The sequence below is a fragment of the Haliotis cracherodii genome, unplaced genomic scaffold, assembly GCF_022045235.1.
Source record: "Haliotis cracherodii isolate W230 unplaced genomic scaffold, xgHalCrac1.p SCAF_3, whole genome shotgun sequence".
Classification (NCBI taxonomy): domain Eukaryota; kingdom Metazoa; phylum Mollusca; class Gastropoda; order Lepetellida; family Haliotidae; genus Haliotis; species Haliotis cracherodii.
In genome coordinates, this window is record NW_027266286.1 from 1,585,747 (window position 1) to 1,605,940 (window position 20,194).

The 20,194-nt window shown below is 42.5% G+C and overlaps 1 protein-coding gene across 1 annotated transcript in view; it reads right to left on the reverse strand.

The window, feature by feature from the left end:
• LOC139474482 (polyphosphoinositide phosphatase-like) overlaps positions 1 to 20,194 on the reverse strand; it is a 36,209-nt gene that overhangs the window by 10,414 nt on the left and 5,601 nt on the right. Inside the window, exons 6-18 of the mRNA XM_071257521.1 lie at positions 18,638 to 18,900; positions 17,254 to 17,388; positions 16,427 to 16,527; positions 15,623 to 15,785; positions 14,877 to 14,974; positions 14,015 to 14,148; positions 10,630 to 10,746; positions 7,989 to 8,124; positions 7,484 to 7,542; positions 5,902 to 6,068; positions 2,575 to 2,716; positions 1,758 to 1,816; positions 1,104 to 1,248 (exon numbers count right to left, since the gene is read on the reverse strand). Coding sequence (XP_071113622.1) covers positions 1,104 to 1,248; positions 1,758 to 1,816; positions 2,575 to 2,716; positions 5,902 to 6,068; positions 7,484 to 7,542; positions 7,989 to 8,124; positions 10,630 to 10,746; positions 14,015 to 14,148; positions 14,877 to 14,974; positions 15,623 to 15,785; positions 16,427 to 16,527; positions 17,254 to 17,388; positions 18,638 to 18,900 — 1,719 coding nt within the window. The remainder of the gene's footprint in view (positions 1 to 1,103; positions 1,249 to 1,757; positions 1,817 to 2,574; positions 2,717 to 5,901; positions 6,069 to 7,483; positions 7,543 to 7,988; positions 8,125 to 10,629; positions 10,747 to 14,014; positions 14,149 to 14,876; positions 14,975 to 15,622; positions 15,786 to 16,426; positions 16,528 to 17,253; positions 17,389 to 18,637; positions 18,901 to 20,194) is intronic.

A 20,194-nucleotide genomic window follows, 5' to 3' on the forward strand; every position in this document is an offset into this window, starting at 1 on the left:
AACTAAATATTTACCTTGGATCATAGATAAAACAAAATAAGGCCTTTGCCACTTTAGAACCATATGTGTCTTTTCCATTGGATGAGAGGCCGTTACATGACCTTTAAACTGACGTTCATAAGTGAATGAACGACACAATTTGATGTTCATTCATTTTTCACGAAACTGTATTCTTGAAATGATGAAAACACTGATAGATAACTTCCACATTCCCTTGGGAAACCCTGGGAATTCCCAAGCACAGTGTTGTTTCTGATCATTTAGATCCTTTAATCCTGAACTCAGTGTTTTAGCATACATTGAGAAACGTTAGAGAGTTTGACAGCATGACTGTTTTTACGAATATCCTCGCTACAACTCAAGTGAACAAAATGAAGAAATACACATCCAAACTATCATAGCATTGACTTGATCCGTGTCTAGGCTGAAAGTGACAGTCTTCTACAATAAATGAATTTACCTTAAAACTGAAGTTCATAGTGTCTATTTGACACATTTTTACAATCAACTTTCAATGATAGACCAATTGAACAATGATGACTAACACTTGCCCCACGTTCATTTATAACTTCGAAAATCTCTTGCGTCATGTCGGCCATTTTGAGGTCTTGTTCTTGATGTAAATGTATTACGATGCGCTGTCACTGTGACTGACTACTGGTGTAGTTCTTAACAGACCTTTCTCATCCAATGATGATATTATGCTAATACATTTCTTGTAAACAAACTACAACAGATGTTTCTGTAAATCAAGTTGACCATACATACGCTCATGTCACGTCTCGTTTATGATGACCAGTAGGCACAAAGATTTACAGTCAGCTGTTTTTGGAGTTCTGCTCCAGAAACGAGAACTACCCTCATTTTCAGTCTAAGTCCAACTTATCATCATAAAATAAAAATATCTCAAATTATCAAAAGGCACCGGTTCACCACAAGACCAATAAATATAGCAAGTGTTGATGAGAAATATTCAACAGTTAAGGAGGTCTGCTTTAGGAGGGACAGACGAACGGACGGACAGACAGACATGCTGATAGCCCCGCCATTTTTCACAATGGGGGGGAATAATAATAAGGCAGCAGTGAATGTCTTTGTCTCACTTGATGGAGCTGGTCATGGACATGCAGTAGTGGTCGTCCAGTGAGGTCAGCTCGAACGGCCGGTAGTACTCGAAGAAGGCGTTCACCCTCTCATCCTTCTCTCCCTTGGAGACAGGCAGCAGCTCTGTGGTCGAGGACTTCGATTCTACAAATGTCACCAGAAGATGAGGAAGTGAAAATGATTCTTATCAGGTTTCACAAAAATAAGGGCAATTATTTCCTTATTTTTCTGCATTCCTGGCTTTGAAAACAGATTTGCAGGCAAATAGAGGCCAAGTCTAGAACAAAAACAAATAGTTGCAGCTCAAGTTAATGGTTTAACTAATGTTAATTAATGGTCAGTCACTGGTTTAACTAATGTTTATTAATGGTCAATCAGTGGTTTAACTAACATTTATTAATGGTCAATGAATGGTTTAACTAATGTTAATTAATGGTCAATCAATGGTTTAACTATTGTTAATTAATGGCAAATCAATGGTTTAAATAACGATAACACGGATACTGTATCATGACATTCGTGGCTTGTAAGAGACAAATGGCAGAACATTTTCATGATTTTATCAATTTTTGACTGCACACTCTTCAAAATCAGTTTGAAGAAAAACACAAAAAGCCCTTTCAAATTACAAATATTTGTCAACTGATACCAACCTTCCTCCGACGAGAGTGGTAGACTACGACACACAGGCAGATCCCACCATTGAGAGTAGCTGTGGAGAATAACAGAATATGTAACATCTGTGGAGAATAACATAGAATATGTAACATCAGTGGAGAATATCATAGAATATGTAACATCTTTGGAGAATAACATAGAATATGTAACATCTGTGGAGAATAACATAGAATATGTAACATCTGTGGAGAATAACACAGAATATGTAACATCTGTGGAGAATATCATAGAATATGTAACATCTGTGAAGAATATCATAGAATATGTAACATCTGTGGAGAATAACATAGAATATGTAACATCTGTGAAGAATATCATAGAATATGTAACATCTGTGAAGAATATCATAGAATATGTAACATCTGTGGAGAATAACACAGAATATGTAACATCTGTGGAGAAAACATAGAATGAGTAACATCTTTGGAGAATAACATAGAATATGTAACATCTGTGGAGAATATCATAGAATATGTAACATCTGTGGAGAATAACATAGAATGAGCAACATCTCTGGAGAATAACATAGAATATGTAACATCTGTGGAGAATAACACAGAATATGTAACATCTGTGAAGAATAACATAGAATACGTGACCATACCGTTCTATTATGAGTGAATTTCAAAACGTATCTGAGACATCTGAATCACTAGATTTGTTTTGAAATACACAATTTGAAACAAAAACAGTATCTAACAGGGACAAAAGTATTAATTATTACCCACTTAGATTCGGCACATGATATAAATTCTACATTGCCAGACAAGATGCTGTGAGCTGTGTACGCACCTCCGGTGTTTGAGACGGGTGAAGGTGAGGGCGTTGCGGTTGTGCAGGTAGTAGTCAGTTGGCAGTTCCCACAGGTTCAGATCCCCGTCCTTCGGTGCAAACACACCCAGGAACAGATTGTAGGCCTGCTGCTTCTCCAGGTCTACAGGTAGAGGGCAGACATCAACATGAGCAGACATCAACATGAGCATCAACAGGAGCAGACGTCAACATGAGCAGGCGTCAACCATGGGCAGACATTAACATGAGCAGACGTCAACATGAGCAGACATCAACATGAGCCGACGTCAACATGGGCAGACATCAACATGGGCAGACATCAACATGAGCTGACGTCAACATGAACAGATGACAACAGGAGCAGATGTCAACATGAGCAGACGTCAACATGAGCAGACATCAACATGAGCAGACTTCAACATGAGCAGACATCAGCATGAGCAGACGTCAACATGAGCCGACGTCAACATGGGCAGACATCAACATGAGCAGATGTCAACATGGGCAGACGTCAACATGAGCCGACGTCAACATGGGCAGACATCAACATGAGCAGACATCAACATGAGCAGACATCAACATGAGCAGACGTCAACATGAGCAGACGTCAACATGGGCAGACATCAACATGAGCAGACATCAACATGAGCAGACGTCAACATGGGCAGACGTCAACATGGGCAGACATCAACATGGGCAGATGTCAACATGAGCAGACATCAACATGAGCAGACGTCAATATGAGCCGACGTCAACATGGGCAGACATCAACATGAGCAGACGTCAACATGAGCAGACTTCAACATGAGCAGACGTCAACATGAGCAGACGTCAACATGGGCAGACGTCAACATGGGCAGACATCAACATGAGCAGACATTAACATGAGCCGACATCAACATGGGCAGACGTCAACATGAGCAGATGTCAACATGAGCAGATGTCAACATGGGCAAACAATCAACATGAGCAGATGTCAACATGAGCAGACATCAGCATGAGCCGACGTCAACATGGGCAGACATCAACATGGGCAGACATCAACATGAGCAGACGTCAACATGAGCAGGCGTCAACATGGGCAGACGTCAACATGAGCAGACATCAACATGGGCAGACATCAACATGAGCAGACGTCAACATGAACAGATGACAACAGGAGCAGATGTCAACATGAGCAGACATCAACATGAGCATCAACACGAGCAGACATCAACATGAGCAGACATCAACATGAGCTGACGTCAACATGAACAGATGACAACAGGAGCAGATGTCAACATGAGCAGACGTCAACATGAGCAGACATCAACATGAGCAGACGTCAACATGAGCAGACATCAGCATGAGCCGACGTCAACATGGGCAGACATCAACATGGGCAGGCGCCAACATGAGCAGACGTCAACATGAGAAGACGTCAACATGAGCAGACATCAACATGAGCTGACGTCAACATGAGCATACACCATGTACAACACTAGAGGCATGTCATACTAAACATAATAAGAACAAATGAACAAAACACTACACATTTTCTTAGCATTAGAGCTGAGTATCTTGCTTCATCATTTGTATCACTCTACGGAATGACGATACTGACGGTAACACTATATACCACATCAAGACGTCAACATGAGCAGGCGTCAACATGGGCAGACGTCAACATGAGCAGACATCAACATGGGCAGACATCAACATGAGCAGACATCAACATGAACAGATGACAACAGGAGCAGATGTCAACATGAGCAGACATCAACATGAGCATCAACACGAGCAGACGTCAACATGAGCAGACATCAACATGAGCTGACGTCAACATGAACAGATGACAACAGGAGCAGATGTCAACATGAGCAGACGTCAACATGAGCAGACATCAACATGAGCAGACGTCAACATGAGCAGACATCAGCATGAGCCGACGTCAACATGGGCAGACATCAACATGGGCAGACATCAACATGAGCAGACGTCAACATGAGAAGACGTCAACATGAGCAGACATCAACATGAGCTGACGTCAACATGAGCAGACGTCAACATGAGCAGACATTTACAAGAGCAGATGTCAACATGGGAAGACATCAACATGAGCAGACGCCAACATCAGTAGACATCAACATGAGCAGACGTCAACATGAGCAGACGTCAACATGAGCAGACGTCAAAATGAGCATACACCATGTACAACACTAGAGGCATGTCATACTAAACATAATAAGAACAAATGAACAAAACACTACACATTTTCTTAGCATTAGAGCTGAGTATCTTGCTTCATCATTTGTATCACTCTACGGAATGACGATACTGACGGTAACACTATATACCACATCAAGTCGTAAGAAATGATGAAATCACTGAAACAAAGCTGTAAAACCACTTTTTCCATACATTTATTTATAGTTATCCCAAAGACTTTAACAAAGAAAACCACAAGAAAACAGTTTCAAATGAAGGGATGGTTATTAAATGTAACAGTTAGTCAGCGCGCCCTAAGCTTCCACATCCTTGTGTTCTGCCATGCTTATAGATGGCGGTCTGCTACTTCTGCCATTATGGGAGGTAACTCTATTAGTAGCTGTTCTATTTATAGCCAATTGCGATTTTACAAACTGACATTTCAAGTATAAATATCGATGAAATCGTAAGTATCAGTGAATCGTAACAACCCCTAATTAGCATCATTATCTTCCTCATGACAAAAGATCTCTGTGACTCAAAGTGAACTAAAGATTAGTTTTATGCTGCAGTCATCACAGGTAGCCTGTAAAATAAACGTGGTTGTCAACACTAGCAACATTCCACATTTTGAGGACCTTCACACACACCCAACCGCCATAGTAGTCAGCTCATATCCAAACTCAAAGTGCTTAGCACCTGTTCTGGTACTGAGTGCTCAAAGAGTCTTTTACCCACAGGCGCTAATGTCGTTGCTCTGTGGTGACAGCACCTATATTGGTAGCAACAATACGAGTGCCTGTGCTTTGAGCCTGTGTCACATCCAGTGAAATGATCTTATTGCTAGGACTGTTTATGCTCAAGTATGGGAGTTAATTGTCTCACTGCAAACATCATATTGTGGAATGGGGTTCTGGCTTGTTCTGCTGAACCTGCTGAAGTTCTAGTGGGATAAAGTTCAAGCCACTTCAGTGAGATGGACTAACCAGATCAGCACAGATTGAGTCCGGCATGATGTCTCCCTTCCATGGCTGTCTTAACAGGAGTCTATTTAGGAAGCAGAACTGAGTGAAATGCTGAGCTCATTCATCTACATTCATCATTACCAAAATGCATACATAGAATAAGTTCCACACTCACCTGAGAAAGCGTTGCTATAGTAACGAGACAGCGTCTGCATAATGTCCCTGGAGTGAGATGTCCATGGTGAGATCTTGCGGTAACCCTTGATGCGGTGGACAAGCTGTGAGCCACCATACTGCAACGCCATTGTGTCCCCGTGATCCTCGTACAGGTCCTCCAGCATCCTGCAGACACACATCAGCAACATGGCGGCCATTAAACAACAGTAACATGGCGGCCATTACACATCAGCAACATGGCGGCCATTACACAACAGTTACATGGCGGCCATTACACATCAGCAACATGGCGGCCATTACACATCAGCAACATGACGGCCATTACACATCAGCAACATGACGGCCATTACACAACAGTTACATGGCGGCCATTACACATCAGCAACATGACGGCCATTACACATCAGCAACATGACGGCCATTACACAACAGTAACATGACGGCCATTACACAACAGCAACATGACGGCCATTACACATCAGCAACATGGCGGCCATTACACATCAGCAACATGACGGCCATTACACAACAGCAACATGACGGCCATTACACAACAGTAACATGGCGGCCATTACACAACAGCAACATGACGGCCATTACACAACAGTAACATGGCGGCCATTACACAACAGTAACATGGCGGCCATTACACAACAGCAACATGGCGGCCATTAAACAACAGCAACATGACGGCCATTACACAACAGCAACATGGCGGCCATTACACATCAGTAACATGGCGGCCATTACACAACAGTAACATGGCGGCCATTACACAACAGCAACATGACGGCCATTACACATCAGCAACATGACGGCCATTACACAACAGCAACATGACGGCCATTACACAACAGTAACATGGCGGCCATTACACAACAGTAACATGGCGGCCATTACACAACAGCAACATGACGGCCATTACACAACAGTAACATGGCGGCCATTACACAACAGCAACATGACGGCCATTACACAACAGTAACATGGCGGCCATTACACAACAGTAACATGGCGGCCATTACACAACAGCAACATGGCGGCCATTAAACAACAGCAACATGACGGCCATTACACAACAGCAACATGGCGGCCATTACACATCAGTAACATGGCGGCCATTACACAACAGTAACATGGCGGCCATTACACAACAGCAACATGACGGCCATTACACATCAGCAACATGACGGCCATTACACAACAGCAACATGACGGCCATTACACAACAGTAACATGACGGCCATTACACATCAGCAACATGACGGCCATTACACAACAGTAACATGACGGCCATTACACAACAGTAACATGGCGGCCATTACACAACAGCAACATGACGGCCATTACACAACAGCAACATGACGGCCATTACACAACAGTTACAACAACTGAGTGCCTCTTACAACAGTCACAGGACGTTTGGATCAATCCTAACCAGCTGTATGTGGAAGATTGGATTGTTGGGTTCTAGCACACGGCAATAGTAAGTTTGTAATTATTTATTCTCATAATGATGGGTAGTATAATGGATATCACTTGTTATGTAAAACAGCTAAACAACCAGGACATGGACCCACCTCAGACAGTCGGTGTCAAACTCCAAGTGGGGCTTGTCTATCACATTCAGGGCATACAGCTGAAAGGGAAACAAGTCCTATTGTTATCTGTCATTGTGAATGGATGTCCTCCCTAACATCGGTCTACTCTTACTGATTAATAGCGCTACCCACACTGTGAAGCTCAGGTAAGTTTGTCACATGGCGGTGTATCACATTGTTAGACAATGATTGTAACTGTGCTACATTGTTTCTGTTGAGATTCGGTAGACGCTTATTGCATTGTGTTTGGACAGTGATCAGTCGTCAGGAACTTACCATATTTAGATACTAGTGTGGTGTGTAAACTTCTGGTCTGGTATACCGCGGACGGTGATAGTATGTTAGTGACACTTCTGTAATGTTCTATGTGTGAGGGCTCTATGTGGAACTTTCGAGTAACTGGTTAGACAAAAACAATGTGTTGTCAGACAAAATGTGTCCACATGTGACAGGGAGAAAACTCTGACATGATGGATAAACTTACTTGATATGCCATCGCACACCGTCCAACTGCGAACTGTGCCGTGTTGGTTCTGTCCAGGCAGTCCACGCAGTTTGTCCGAACTATGCCAGTCTGGCGTAAACCAGTTGCTGTACGATGACCTTGAATACCCTTGAACCTGAGGTCAAGGAAAAGAATGAGGTAACGGCTGAGACAGTTAGGAGTAGGATGATGTCTTTACTTAATTCAAATCATTTCCTCCAGCCATCATAAATCAAGATCAGTTACACACGAGGAAACTTCACAGGAGTGAGAAATTACCAGACATGCTGTGCTACCCTGATACAAAATGCTTCACAGTGAGAACAGGACAACAAAAGATGCGAAAATTTTGGTTTTCCTATATACAGTGTCCAAAAGCTAAGTAAATACATGTAACATTTAATCATGACACCCCCCTCCATATAAAAAATGAACACTCCTAAATAATTTTCAAATTTTAAACAAAAATTAGAAGTGTTAGACCCTCTCCCCTTGATCTCACCCCTTTATACGAATAACTCCACTGAGGGTGTTTGCATTTACAAATGTAAAAAACATGTACACATATTACATAATCATTTGGTGACAAGTTTTCAACAAAAATGACAGAAATTATTTGTGAATTATTAGCATTCTTCCAGCATGTTGAATGTTAAGTGCACTCCCCCTTCTAAAAGAAACCTGAATCCATGCTTCCATACTTCCATCATCCATGCTTCCATCATCCATGCTTCCATCCATCCATGCTTCCATCATCCATGCTTCCATACATCCATCATCCATCCATGCATCCACCCATCCATGCTTCCATACATCCATACTTCCATGCATGCATACATCCATCCATCATCCATGCTTCCATCCATCCATCATCCATGCTTCCATCCATCCATCATCCATCCATCATCCATGCTTCCATCATCCATGCTTCCATCCATCCATCATCCATGCTTCCATCCATCCATGCTTCCATCATCCATGCTTCCATCCATGCTTCCATCATCAATGCTTCCATACATCCATCATCCATGCATCCATCCACCATCCATGCTTCCATCCATCCATGTTTCCATCCATCCATCATCCATGCTTGCATACATCCATCATCCATGCTTCCATCCATCCATCATCCATACATCCACCATCCATGCTTCCATCCATCCATCATCCATGCTTCCATCCATCCATGCTTCCATCCATCCATCATCCATGCTTCCATCCATCCATCATCCATGCTTCCATCCATCCATCCATCCACCATCCATGCTTCCATCCATCCATGTTTCCATCATCCATGCTTCCATCCATCCATGCTTCCATCCATTCATGCTTCCATCATCCATCCATGCTTTCATCATCCATGTTTCCATCCATCCATGCTTCCATCATCCATGCTTCCATCCATCCATGCTTCCATCATCCATCCATCCATGCTTCCATCATCCATGCTTCCATCCATCCATGCTTCCATCATCCATCATCCATGCTTCCATCCATCCATGTTTCCATCATCCATGCTTCCATCATCCATGCTTCCATCCATCCATGCTTCCATCATCCATGCTTCCATACATCCATGCTTCCATCATCCATGCTTCCATCATCCATGCTTCCATACATCCATCATCCATGCTTCCATACATCCATCCATCCATCATCCATGCTTCCATCCATCCATGCTTCTATCCATCCATCATCCATGCTTCCATACATCCATCCATCATCCATCCATGCTTCCATCATCCATGCTTCCATCCATCCATTCTTCCATCATCCATCCATCCATGCTTCCATCTATCCATGCTTCCATCATCCATGCTTCCATCCATCCATGCTTCCATCGTCCATGCTTCCATCCATCCATGCTTCCATCATCCATGCATCCATCCATCCATGCTTCCATCCATCCATCCATCCATCTATCCATGCTTCCATACATCCATGCTTCCATCCATCCATGCTTCCATCATCCATCCATCCATCATCCATGCTTCCATCCATGCATACATCCATGTTTCCATACATCCATGCTTCCATCCATCCATGCTTCCATCCATCCATGCTTCCAAACATCCATGCGTCCATCATCCATGCTTACATACATCCATGCATACATCCATCCATCCATGCATACATCCATCCATGCTTCCCTCCATGCATACATCCATCCATGCATTCATACATCCATCCATCCATGCTTCCATCCATCCATCCATGCATACATCCATCCATGCTTCCATCCATCCATGCATACATCCATCCATCCATGCTTCCTTCCATCCATGCTTCCATCCATGCATCCATCCATCCATCTATGCTTCCTTCCATCCATGCATACATCCATCCATCTATGCTTCCATCCATGCATACATCCATCCATCCATGCTTCCATCCATCCATGCATACATCCATCTATCCATGCTTCCATCCATGCATACATCCATCTATCCATGCTTCCATCCATGCATACATCCATCCATGCTTCCATGCATGCATACATCCATCCACGCTTTCATCCATCCATCCATGTATCCATCCTTCCATCATAAATCCATGCATTCATCCACAATTCATCCATCCATCATTCATCTATCCATGATCCATGATCCATGCATCCATCCATACAGAGTGGTTGACCTACTCTTCATCCTTGAGGACAACCTGAGACTGGGCGGGCGGCATGCTGAGGAAGAAGCCCGTCTGCTTGATGCAGTACTTGGCTATCTTGGCCAGACGGACCAGCACGTCCGTGTCCTTCCTGCAAGATACATCACACTGTGTCAACTGCAGCATATATCTTGTTTCTTAAAGTGTTGCTAGGCAGAAGTTAGGAGAACATGAATACGTGACACTTTTTTATAGATAAAAACCTTTATTATTTTTTATGCATTCAGAGCTACTTCTTGCCTCTTCATCAGGTGAATGCTGAGTGAGTGTATAGAGTTTATATGTATATACATGATTATTTGTTTACACAAGGTAGGATGAATGTACAAAGAATGACGAAGCCAATGTGATTAACGGGAGAGAGGCCAGTTACCTACAGTGAAGGTGTAGTGGTGGGGCTGGCTGTATTACCTTGTGCAAACATTATCATGTATTCATCTTGTTTCTTGTTTAATGCTGTAGTCAGCAATATCCCAGCTACATCACAGCAACCTTAAAACAATCAAGTCTCAGCTAGACAATCACGGTAACATGCCTCTCATTTGGTTAATGATGCGCTGGTATGTCATACAGACGAGATATACGATGCAGCTGATGGAAGTAGCTGTCATCATAAAGATGACTTCATTAAAGAAATGATTCTAAATGCACATGAAATTGTGAAAACACTGGACAAGATGGAACAAATGTATTTAATATTTTCAACGTTTGTAAATTCATTAAACATCAACCTAGGTTCACCACAAAACTGCAACTGCAACAAAATCAACAATGTGTTGGTTAGAAGGTTACTTTGGATGCTGAAGCCATTTGTTCCATAGGTATATCATCATGTCTGTATGGGTTCTTCAAATTGTTTGTTTGTTTGTTTGTTGTTTAATGCTGCACTCAGAAATATTCCAGCTATATGACGACGGTATGTAAATTATCGAGCCTGACCACACGATCCCGTGAGTAGCCTTTTACAGCAAGCATGGGTTGCTGAAGACCTATTCTACCCTGGATCTTCATGGGTAGTTTTCTGCAAAATGATCCTTGTTTCAGGAAATCTCCAACTGACAAGATTAAAGACAATATCTTTCTACAGATCTACCTAACCTCAAAAACCAAGGTGTATCTTTGTGTGATCTAACCTTTACAGAACATATACTCTTCAAAAAGAGAAATGCAATAGTAGTGAAATCGTGTTACGCAAAAGTAGTAAAAAAATGTTGCCGATATCCATACAAAATTGATACCAAAAATCAATTCATCATTTCAGCATAGATTGGGATTGATTTGTTTGGAAAAGATGGAAAAATCACAAAAACACAACCAAGAGAGAGCCTTGCACCAAATGACACCAACATGACATGCACGTGCAACATCACTTGTTGGGGTAAAAAACCCGTTGGGTTTTCATTTGGATGCCATCAGAATCTTACAGCAAGTGAACAGCGAAAACATGCCACGACTGATGGAAACCCAACACAACAATGCCATTGGCCGACTGCAAACAGGAGAATTATCTTCAGCTGTAGCCAGGTTTTTCCACGTAGCACCAAGCACCATTACAAGACAGTTATCAGACACACGGGACAACACGTGACCTTAACAGATCCTGGACCATGTGACACTACTGGAGAACAAGTTACTGAATGCTGTTACAAGCTTTCCCAGAGTACAACCACTAACATGGCCCTGCAGGTTTCCAGACTTAAAACCAATCGAACATTTATTGGATGCACTGGATCAACAACTACGAGCACGTCAGCATCAACCACAGAACCTCCACCAGCTGGCACAAGCTCTGCAGGAAGAGTGGAAGAACATTCCCCAGGCCACAGCTCGGGATCTGATTGCTTCCATGGAATGATGACTCCAGTCAGTTTAGGACTCTAAAGGTGGCCATACAATTTATTGAGCACAGATGACCTGCACCTAGAAAAATCTACTGTTCCATGTGTGCCATATGTACCTAGGTCAATGAGAATGATGTGTGCAAATTTTGAACAATCGATTACCATCTGTTGATATAAAATATACATCTAAAAATCACTTTTACGTTTATTTTTTTGCAGAGTATATATATGCCTTGGTTTGTTTGATGCAGCCTTATGTGTGATGTCAGACAGACATACCTCTTGTTGACCCTGGCCATGTGGAAGCCTGTGTACTGAATCATGTGTGACAGACATACCTCTTGTTGACCCTGGCCATGTGGAAGCCTGTGTACTGTATCGTGTGTGACAGACATACCTCTTGTTGACCCTGGTCATGTGGAAGCCTGTGTACTGTATCATGTGTGACAGACATACCTCTTGTTGACCCTGGCCATGTGGAAGCCTATGTACTGTATCATGTGTGACAGACATACCTCTTGTTGACCCTGGCCATGTGGAAGCCTGTGTACTGTATCATGTGTGACAGACATACCTCTTGTTGACCCTGGCCATGTGGAAGCCTATGTGCTGTATCATGTGTGACAGACATACCTCTTGTTGACCCTGGCCATGTGGAAGCCTGTGTACTGTATCATGTGTGACAGACATACCTCTTGTTGACCCTGGCCATGTGGAAGCCTATGTACTGTATCATGTGTGACAGACATACCTCTTGTTGACCCTGGCCATGTGGAAGTCTGTGTACTGTATCATGTGTGACAGACATACCTCTTGTTGACCCTGGCCATGTGGAAGCCTTTGTGCTGTATCATGTGTGACAGACATACCTCTTGTTGACCCTGGCCATGTGGAAGCCTGTGTACTGTATCATGTGTGACAGACATACCTCTTGTTGACCCTGGCCATGTGGAAGCCTATGTACTGTATTGTGTCAGACAGACATACCTCTTGTTGACCCTGGCCATGTGGAAGCCTGTGTACTGTATCATGTGTGACAGACATACCTCTTGTTGACCCTGGCCATGTGGAAGCCTATGTACTGTATCATGTGTGACAGACATACCTCTTGTTGACCCTGGCCATGTGGAAGCCTGTGTACTGTATCATGTGTGACAGACATACCTCTTGTTGACCCTGGCCATGTGGAAGCCTATGTGCTGTATCATGTGTGACAGACATACCTCTTGTTGACCCTGGCCATGTGGAAGTCTATGTACTGTATCATGTGTGACAGACATACCTCTTGTTGACCCTGGCCATGTGGAAGCCTATGTACTGTATTGTGTCAGACAGATATACCTCTTGTTGACCCTGGCCATGTGGAAGTCTATGTACTGTATCATGTGTGACAGACATACCTCTTGTTGACCCTGGCCATGTGGAAGCCTATGTACTGTATCATGTGTGACAGACATACCTCTTGTTGACCCTGGCCATGTGGAAGCCTGTGTACTGTATCATGTGTGACAGACATACCTCTTGTTGACCCTGGCCATGTCGAAGCCTATGTACTGAATCGTGTGTTCAGGGGGCAGGAACTGGTTGAGGTAGTTTATGGTGTCTATGAATTCATCGCTCAAGATAGACTCATGCCTTTTCTTCTCTCTCATCTAAATAAAACAGAAAACAAACCTAAAATAGAGACAGGATCCCAAGAAATTGTTCCGTGAAAGCAAGCTATGTGTCATAATGTGCAATAGTGAGCAAAAGTTATTGTGAACCCAAAATCCAAAATGGCTGCCAAATTCACTTCAATAAGTGTAAATTGATAAAACAGGTTGTGTATATAACATAGAAGGGTGACTAGAGCGTCTTACTCCAAGTCAAACTTGACAGTCAAGGTAAGGTTCACTGGCTGTTAAACAACATTCCACAACAAACAATAATTTTCTAATGGTGAGAGTGAGCGAATGAGTATGGTTTTTCACTGCATTTAGCAATATTCCAGCAATATCACGGCTTGTCAAATATTGTACCCATGTGGGGAATAGAACCCAGGCCTTTGGCGTGATGAGTGAACGCTTTAATTGCTAGGCTACCCCACTGCCCCCAATTTTGTACTGGAGATTTGTACATAATTCAATAGCGACAACCCCAACTGTGATCACGAGCCCTGTACAGGTGAATCTCAGTTGGATAAATACCAGTGCAACCATTGTCCACAGTGCTAGGACTTTACTGTTATCATACCTGACTGGCCAGCTGTCACTCTAGTCACCCTACAAAGGTTGATTGTTAACTCTGAACTTCCATCTGGTGTTGACAAGCTGATCATTAAAAAAGTCGAGAAGTGGTGGAGTAATTTCACAGAAACAGATTATATTAAAAAAAAACATACCTTGACTAGATTGAGGACAATGACAGGGGCCCCGTTTCTCAGGAGGACTTGGTTGAAATGGAGGCCGGCAGAGTGGGCGTAGGGGTCACGCTTGTCCACTGACGGAACAATAACAGAAGCAATACATTAACACTTCATGCATACATCACAGAAACACAACAGAGTAACCAATTCAGTAACCAAGGTAACAATGACATCAAGATACAAGCTTTTATTCAGTGACATTGTTTTTGAACAAATCCAGAGATTTTTAGATCATTCATGTCAAATTCAAAATTTGAAACCTCAACTTAGTTTAGTGTAGGAGCAGACCCGGGGAGATCCGGGGTAGAACAGGTCTTCAGTAACCCATGCTTGTCTCCCCAGTGAAGATCCGGGGTAGAACAGGTCTTCAGCAACCCATGCTTGTCGTAAAAGGTGACTAAGGGGATCGGGTGGTCAGGCTCCCTGACTTGAATGATGCATGTCATCGTATCCCAATTGTGTATATTGATGCTCATGATGACAATCACTGGATTTTCCTGGTCCAGACTCAATTATGTACACCGACCGCCGTCATATGGCTAGAATATTGCTGAGAGCGGCATTAAACAACAAACTAACTGGTGTAGTAGCATTGGATTTGGAGTTTCTCGGGAATGATAACCACAAGACTACAGGATGTGAGCTGATGGTGCATTTGTGTTATCAACTACTGGGTAATCTATCACTGATGTGTTACCATGGTTACAGGAAACACAGCTTACACATGATGGGAGGCTTGGGGACCATCTTGGCTATGTCCTGGGACCAGAACAGCGGGATGGAGCCACGCATCTGGGTGAAGGATGTGACCTTGCCATGCTCTAGGAAAGTCACTGATGCATCATGGACTATCTGCTCAGTCTCGATCTCATTGGCTACAGCACCCTGAAAGTAATATAAGCTCAAGATGTTAATTAACTGCACCAGCTGGGTTACTACAAAAATCAAAATGTCATTATGAAAAGTAAATTTCACTCGGTTGTAGAATGTGTACATAAAATAACTAAATTTCCTCACATGAGCAATTCTTTGTTTTTCTAAAATTATTGAATACGTCATAACAGGGCAAAGCGTTCTAAGCGCTAAGATGATCGTAACACCCTTACTTTAACATAGGCTTACTATAATCTTAACCCTAAGATAATCCTCACTCCCATTGTTTAACATAGGCTTATGATAATCTAAGCGCTAAGATGATCGTAACTCCCATACTTTAACATAGGCTTACAATAATGTTAGTGCTAAGATGGCTTTGTGCAAGTGGCCCTGGCCATCTTCTAAGCTACATAAACAGTAGTGTCAGGATGAACATCAGTGTCAACAAAAGTGCTCAAGAGATGTGGTGTGTGGAAAAATATCTTTATTCCTAAAGGCAAAAAATATCTTCAGACCCCCTTAACAATAACAAAAAGTAATAACAGTCATGTCAGTGAACATAAGAGTTTCACACGTAAATTTGATCTTTGAGCATGAGAGTCTGGGTGAAAGAGTTATCCAGATGCTGAAGTCATGTGACAGGAAGTTACCTCGGAGTTGGCGCCTCTCTTGAGAAACCTGGTGCCGGCGTACTGGTTGGACCGTCGACCAATCAGAGTGAGGTATATGGGCTTGCCATATACATTCACATCGTGGAGATAGTCAAGGATGTAAATACCGGTAGTATACTCAACAGATGGAATACAACTGGAGGCAAATCTCAAATAATTAGCAAGAGGAAAACCAATATCCTGTCTTTCATCACAAAAAGATATCTGAAGCAACTGATACTGAAATCCTCCACAAAACAAACATTTCTTGTCCATCTGGCACTTCACACACTGAATGCAATGTTACTTGGTTCCAGCAGAAGATGAAATGTTTGATCTGCCAGACAACTCTACCATCAGTCTGTGGACTCTACCATCAGTCTGTGGACTCTACCTTCAGTCTGTGGACTCTACCTTCAGTCTGTGGACTCTACCTTCAGTCTGTGGACTCTACCATCAGTCTGTGGACTCTACCTTCAGTCTGTGGACTCTACCATCAGTCTGTGGACTCTACCATCAGTCTGTGGACTCTACCATCAGTCTGTGGACTCTACCATCATCCAAACCTTATGGGGGCGGTCGGGTAGCCTAGTGGTTAAAGCGTTCGCTCCTCATGCCAAAGACCCAGGTTCGATTCCCGACATGGGTACAATGCGTGAAGCCCATTTCTGGTGTCCCCCGCCGTGATATTGCTGGAATATTGCTAAAAGTGGCGTAAAACCATACTCACTCACTCACTCCAAACCTAATGCAATTCTATGACTTACGATAAATGTCCAAAGCTTGAAAGCAGCTTTAGAATCACAAGCATGGAAGTACAAGGATACTGGACTGTCCCACGAAGCCGTTGGTGAAGTAGATGATCCAGTCGGAGTGAACGACCTCCATCACCCCCTTCAGCAGGTGCTTGTTCCACACAAACTTCTCACATGGCTTGTTGCGAACTCCATACACTGTTTCACCTACAGGTTGAGAGATCAACATTGTTACTTTCTGTTTTTTGTTAGCAGATTAAAGCTGATTAGTTAGTTGAAGCAACATGTCACACTGCTGCATTAATTTATTAATTTTGTTTGTTTCATATTTTGTTATTCCGTTACAGTGAAGAGCTCCTGCCCTGGGCATCAGGAGACCAATCTACAAGATAATGAAAAGTGAATAATTTTATTTTTTATTTATTTTTTTACTTAACCATGATAACGAAGAAGGCAAGTACAAAGACAAAAAACATTCACTCACACACTCATACTTTGTATGTTTGTATACAGTTATTACTGTGAAACTTTAAAACAAAAATATTTACTAGGATTGTTAATTTTCAAACAATGTCTAATTATACCTCTAATGCTATGTCCAGGTAGCAGAAACAGTTTTCATGAAATACTGACTGAACTCCAATATTCTCAAAAAAAATTCTAGTACACAGGATTCTAAGTTGAAATGGTTTCAGTAAAGAATCACTCAAAGAATATTAACCACTTATTCCTTCCCAGCTAAAACCAAAGTTAAAAATTCTATTTTTTTAATGTTTGCTTACTAAATAAAGATACAATATCTCATCTCCCCTTGGGAGCGTGGGAAACTGTTAAAACATTCTGGGCAAGTTTGTTAAAATGGATTTCTGAGGGATGCGGTCATGTTCACAACTTACAACTTTCTTCAGAACTAGTTTTATTTGTGGATGTAAAAAAGATGTAGTCACTGATTTTTCTTTGATTTATTTCACTTAATGGGTGTATTCTATATCTACAAATGTACATGGAAGAAAGCCCATCCTTCCTGCAGCATTAATTGTTGGGACATTCACAAGGATCATCCATTGTACACCATATATAAAAACAGCTTGAATGTGGTAATTCAAGCATCATGAAATATAAGATCCTGGCATGTGTAATGGACAGAAGTATGCACAGAGAATTACAGTGCCTTAATTGACTGTGAGAGAGACACACACACAGACAAAAATACACACCACACACCACAAACAGACAAACACACACACACACCACACACACACACAGACACACACACAGACATACAACCACAGCACATACACACACATACAACCACAGCACACACACACTTTGGGCAGCGTACTTAAACCAAGAGCCGTGAGAGTTTTAAAGATGATCTTGTAAACATGTGACATCACTACACTTATATCATTTTGAAAAAAACCGAGCTAGCAGGATCATGAGGATGACCACCTACCCCCAGGCCTAGGGCTGCCATCCATGGACTGATTCAGCTGACTGGTCCTGGGAATGCTGTTCATATCCCGCAGCAACCCCCCATCTTCCCCTGGGGTCGACATTCCTGGGGGGCGGGGGGACCGCACCCGGGCCACGATGTCTTCCAGAAACTCCTGGTTGCCGGCAACAGGGGATGGCATGGAGTCAAAGTGAGGCTGGTGACCCGGTTCCAGGCTCGGGGTCATGTTGTACTGCAGCGTGTGGGTCAGGTCATAGCTGTAGCTGGAGGAGGGAACAGTGCTCACTTTGACCAGAGACTATATAATAGAGGGACGGCCCTCTAGCCTATGCACGAAACCATCAGTGCTATGGCTTGTACTGCACAGCCTGTCCGGAATCGAGCAGAAACGCGTTCACTGCAGTCATCATTGTTGCCTCTATTATATGGTCTCTGCTTTGACACAAAGTACACACAAGTATTCACTGCAAAGGCGACCTTTTGGTATAGATCCTTAAAACATTGTCAAGCATGCCTTCCTTGACATTGGCAAGGATCTATACCGAAACGTAACCTTTACAGAAAGTCAAGAAGTCGTTATCCATAAATTGTGTCCACTTTGTCATCCGTCAACTTTTAAGTAATGCCTATCAAACAATTCACACTGACACATTCACCTTGCACATTTCATAGAATTTTGAATAACATTAATTGGAACACACCAGGAGATAAGGTACCTGATGGGTGAAAGATCACATTTTGACTTCTCATTAAATTTTCAAACAACAGTATGTTGGGACCACTAAAATACAACTGATAAGCTTCAATTCATATTCATTACAGAGACACATGACATCCAATATTTGGACTCATTTTCTGCAAAGACCCATTTTCAGACTTATGACTGTTTATGCAATAATTGCAGTTTTTAGAGATAGTGTCTGATTAAGTATGCTGAAATGCATTGAAATAATGTTTTTTATTACATTACGAACTGAGTCCACACACATGGCCACCTTACAGAAGATGACGTCAAACGTCCCTCTTTATGACATCCCAACACAATTAGATCCTAGCATCCATAAGGTCCTATTTCTCCCGGCGAGTCACAATTAAAGTTTGCTTGTTTGTTTGTTGTTAAGTGCTGAACTCAGCAATATTTCAGATATATATGTGGCCTGTAAATAACAAAGTCTGGACCAAAATTTATCTTGGGAGCAATGATGCATGCTCTCGGGATACAATGACATGCTGTCTACGAAGTCACCGAAAGCGTTAAACATATGAACTACAAACATAACCTGACTTACGGATGAATTCAGTAGGTCCTGAATAATACATAAAGAAACATCACAGTTTTGTTTTTACGCCGATTTTAGCAATATTCCAGCAATATCACGGCGGGGGACACCAGAAATGGGCTTCACACATTGTACCCATATCGGGAATTGAACATGGGTCTTCGGCATAACGAGCGAACGCTTTAACCACTAGGCTACCTGACCATATTAGGAGTAACATTTTGTGTCGACCTTATGACATCACATGATTTCCGTAAAAAAGCGGAATCCAGCAACA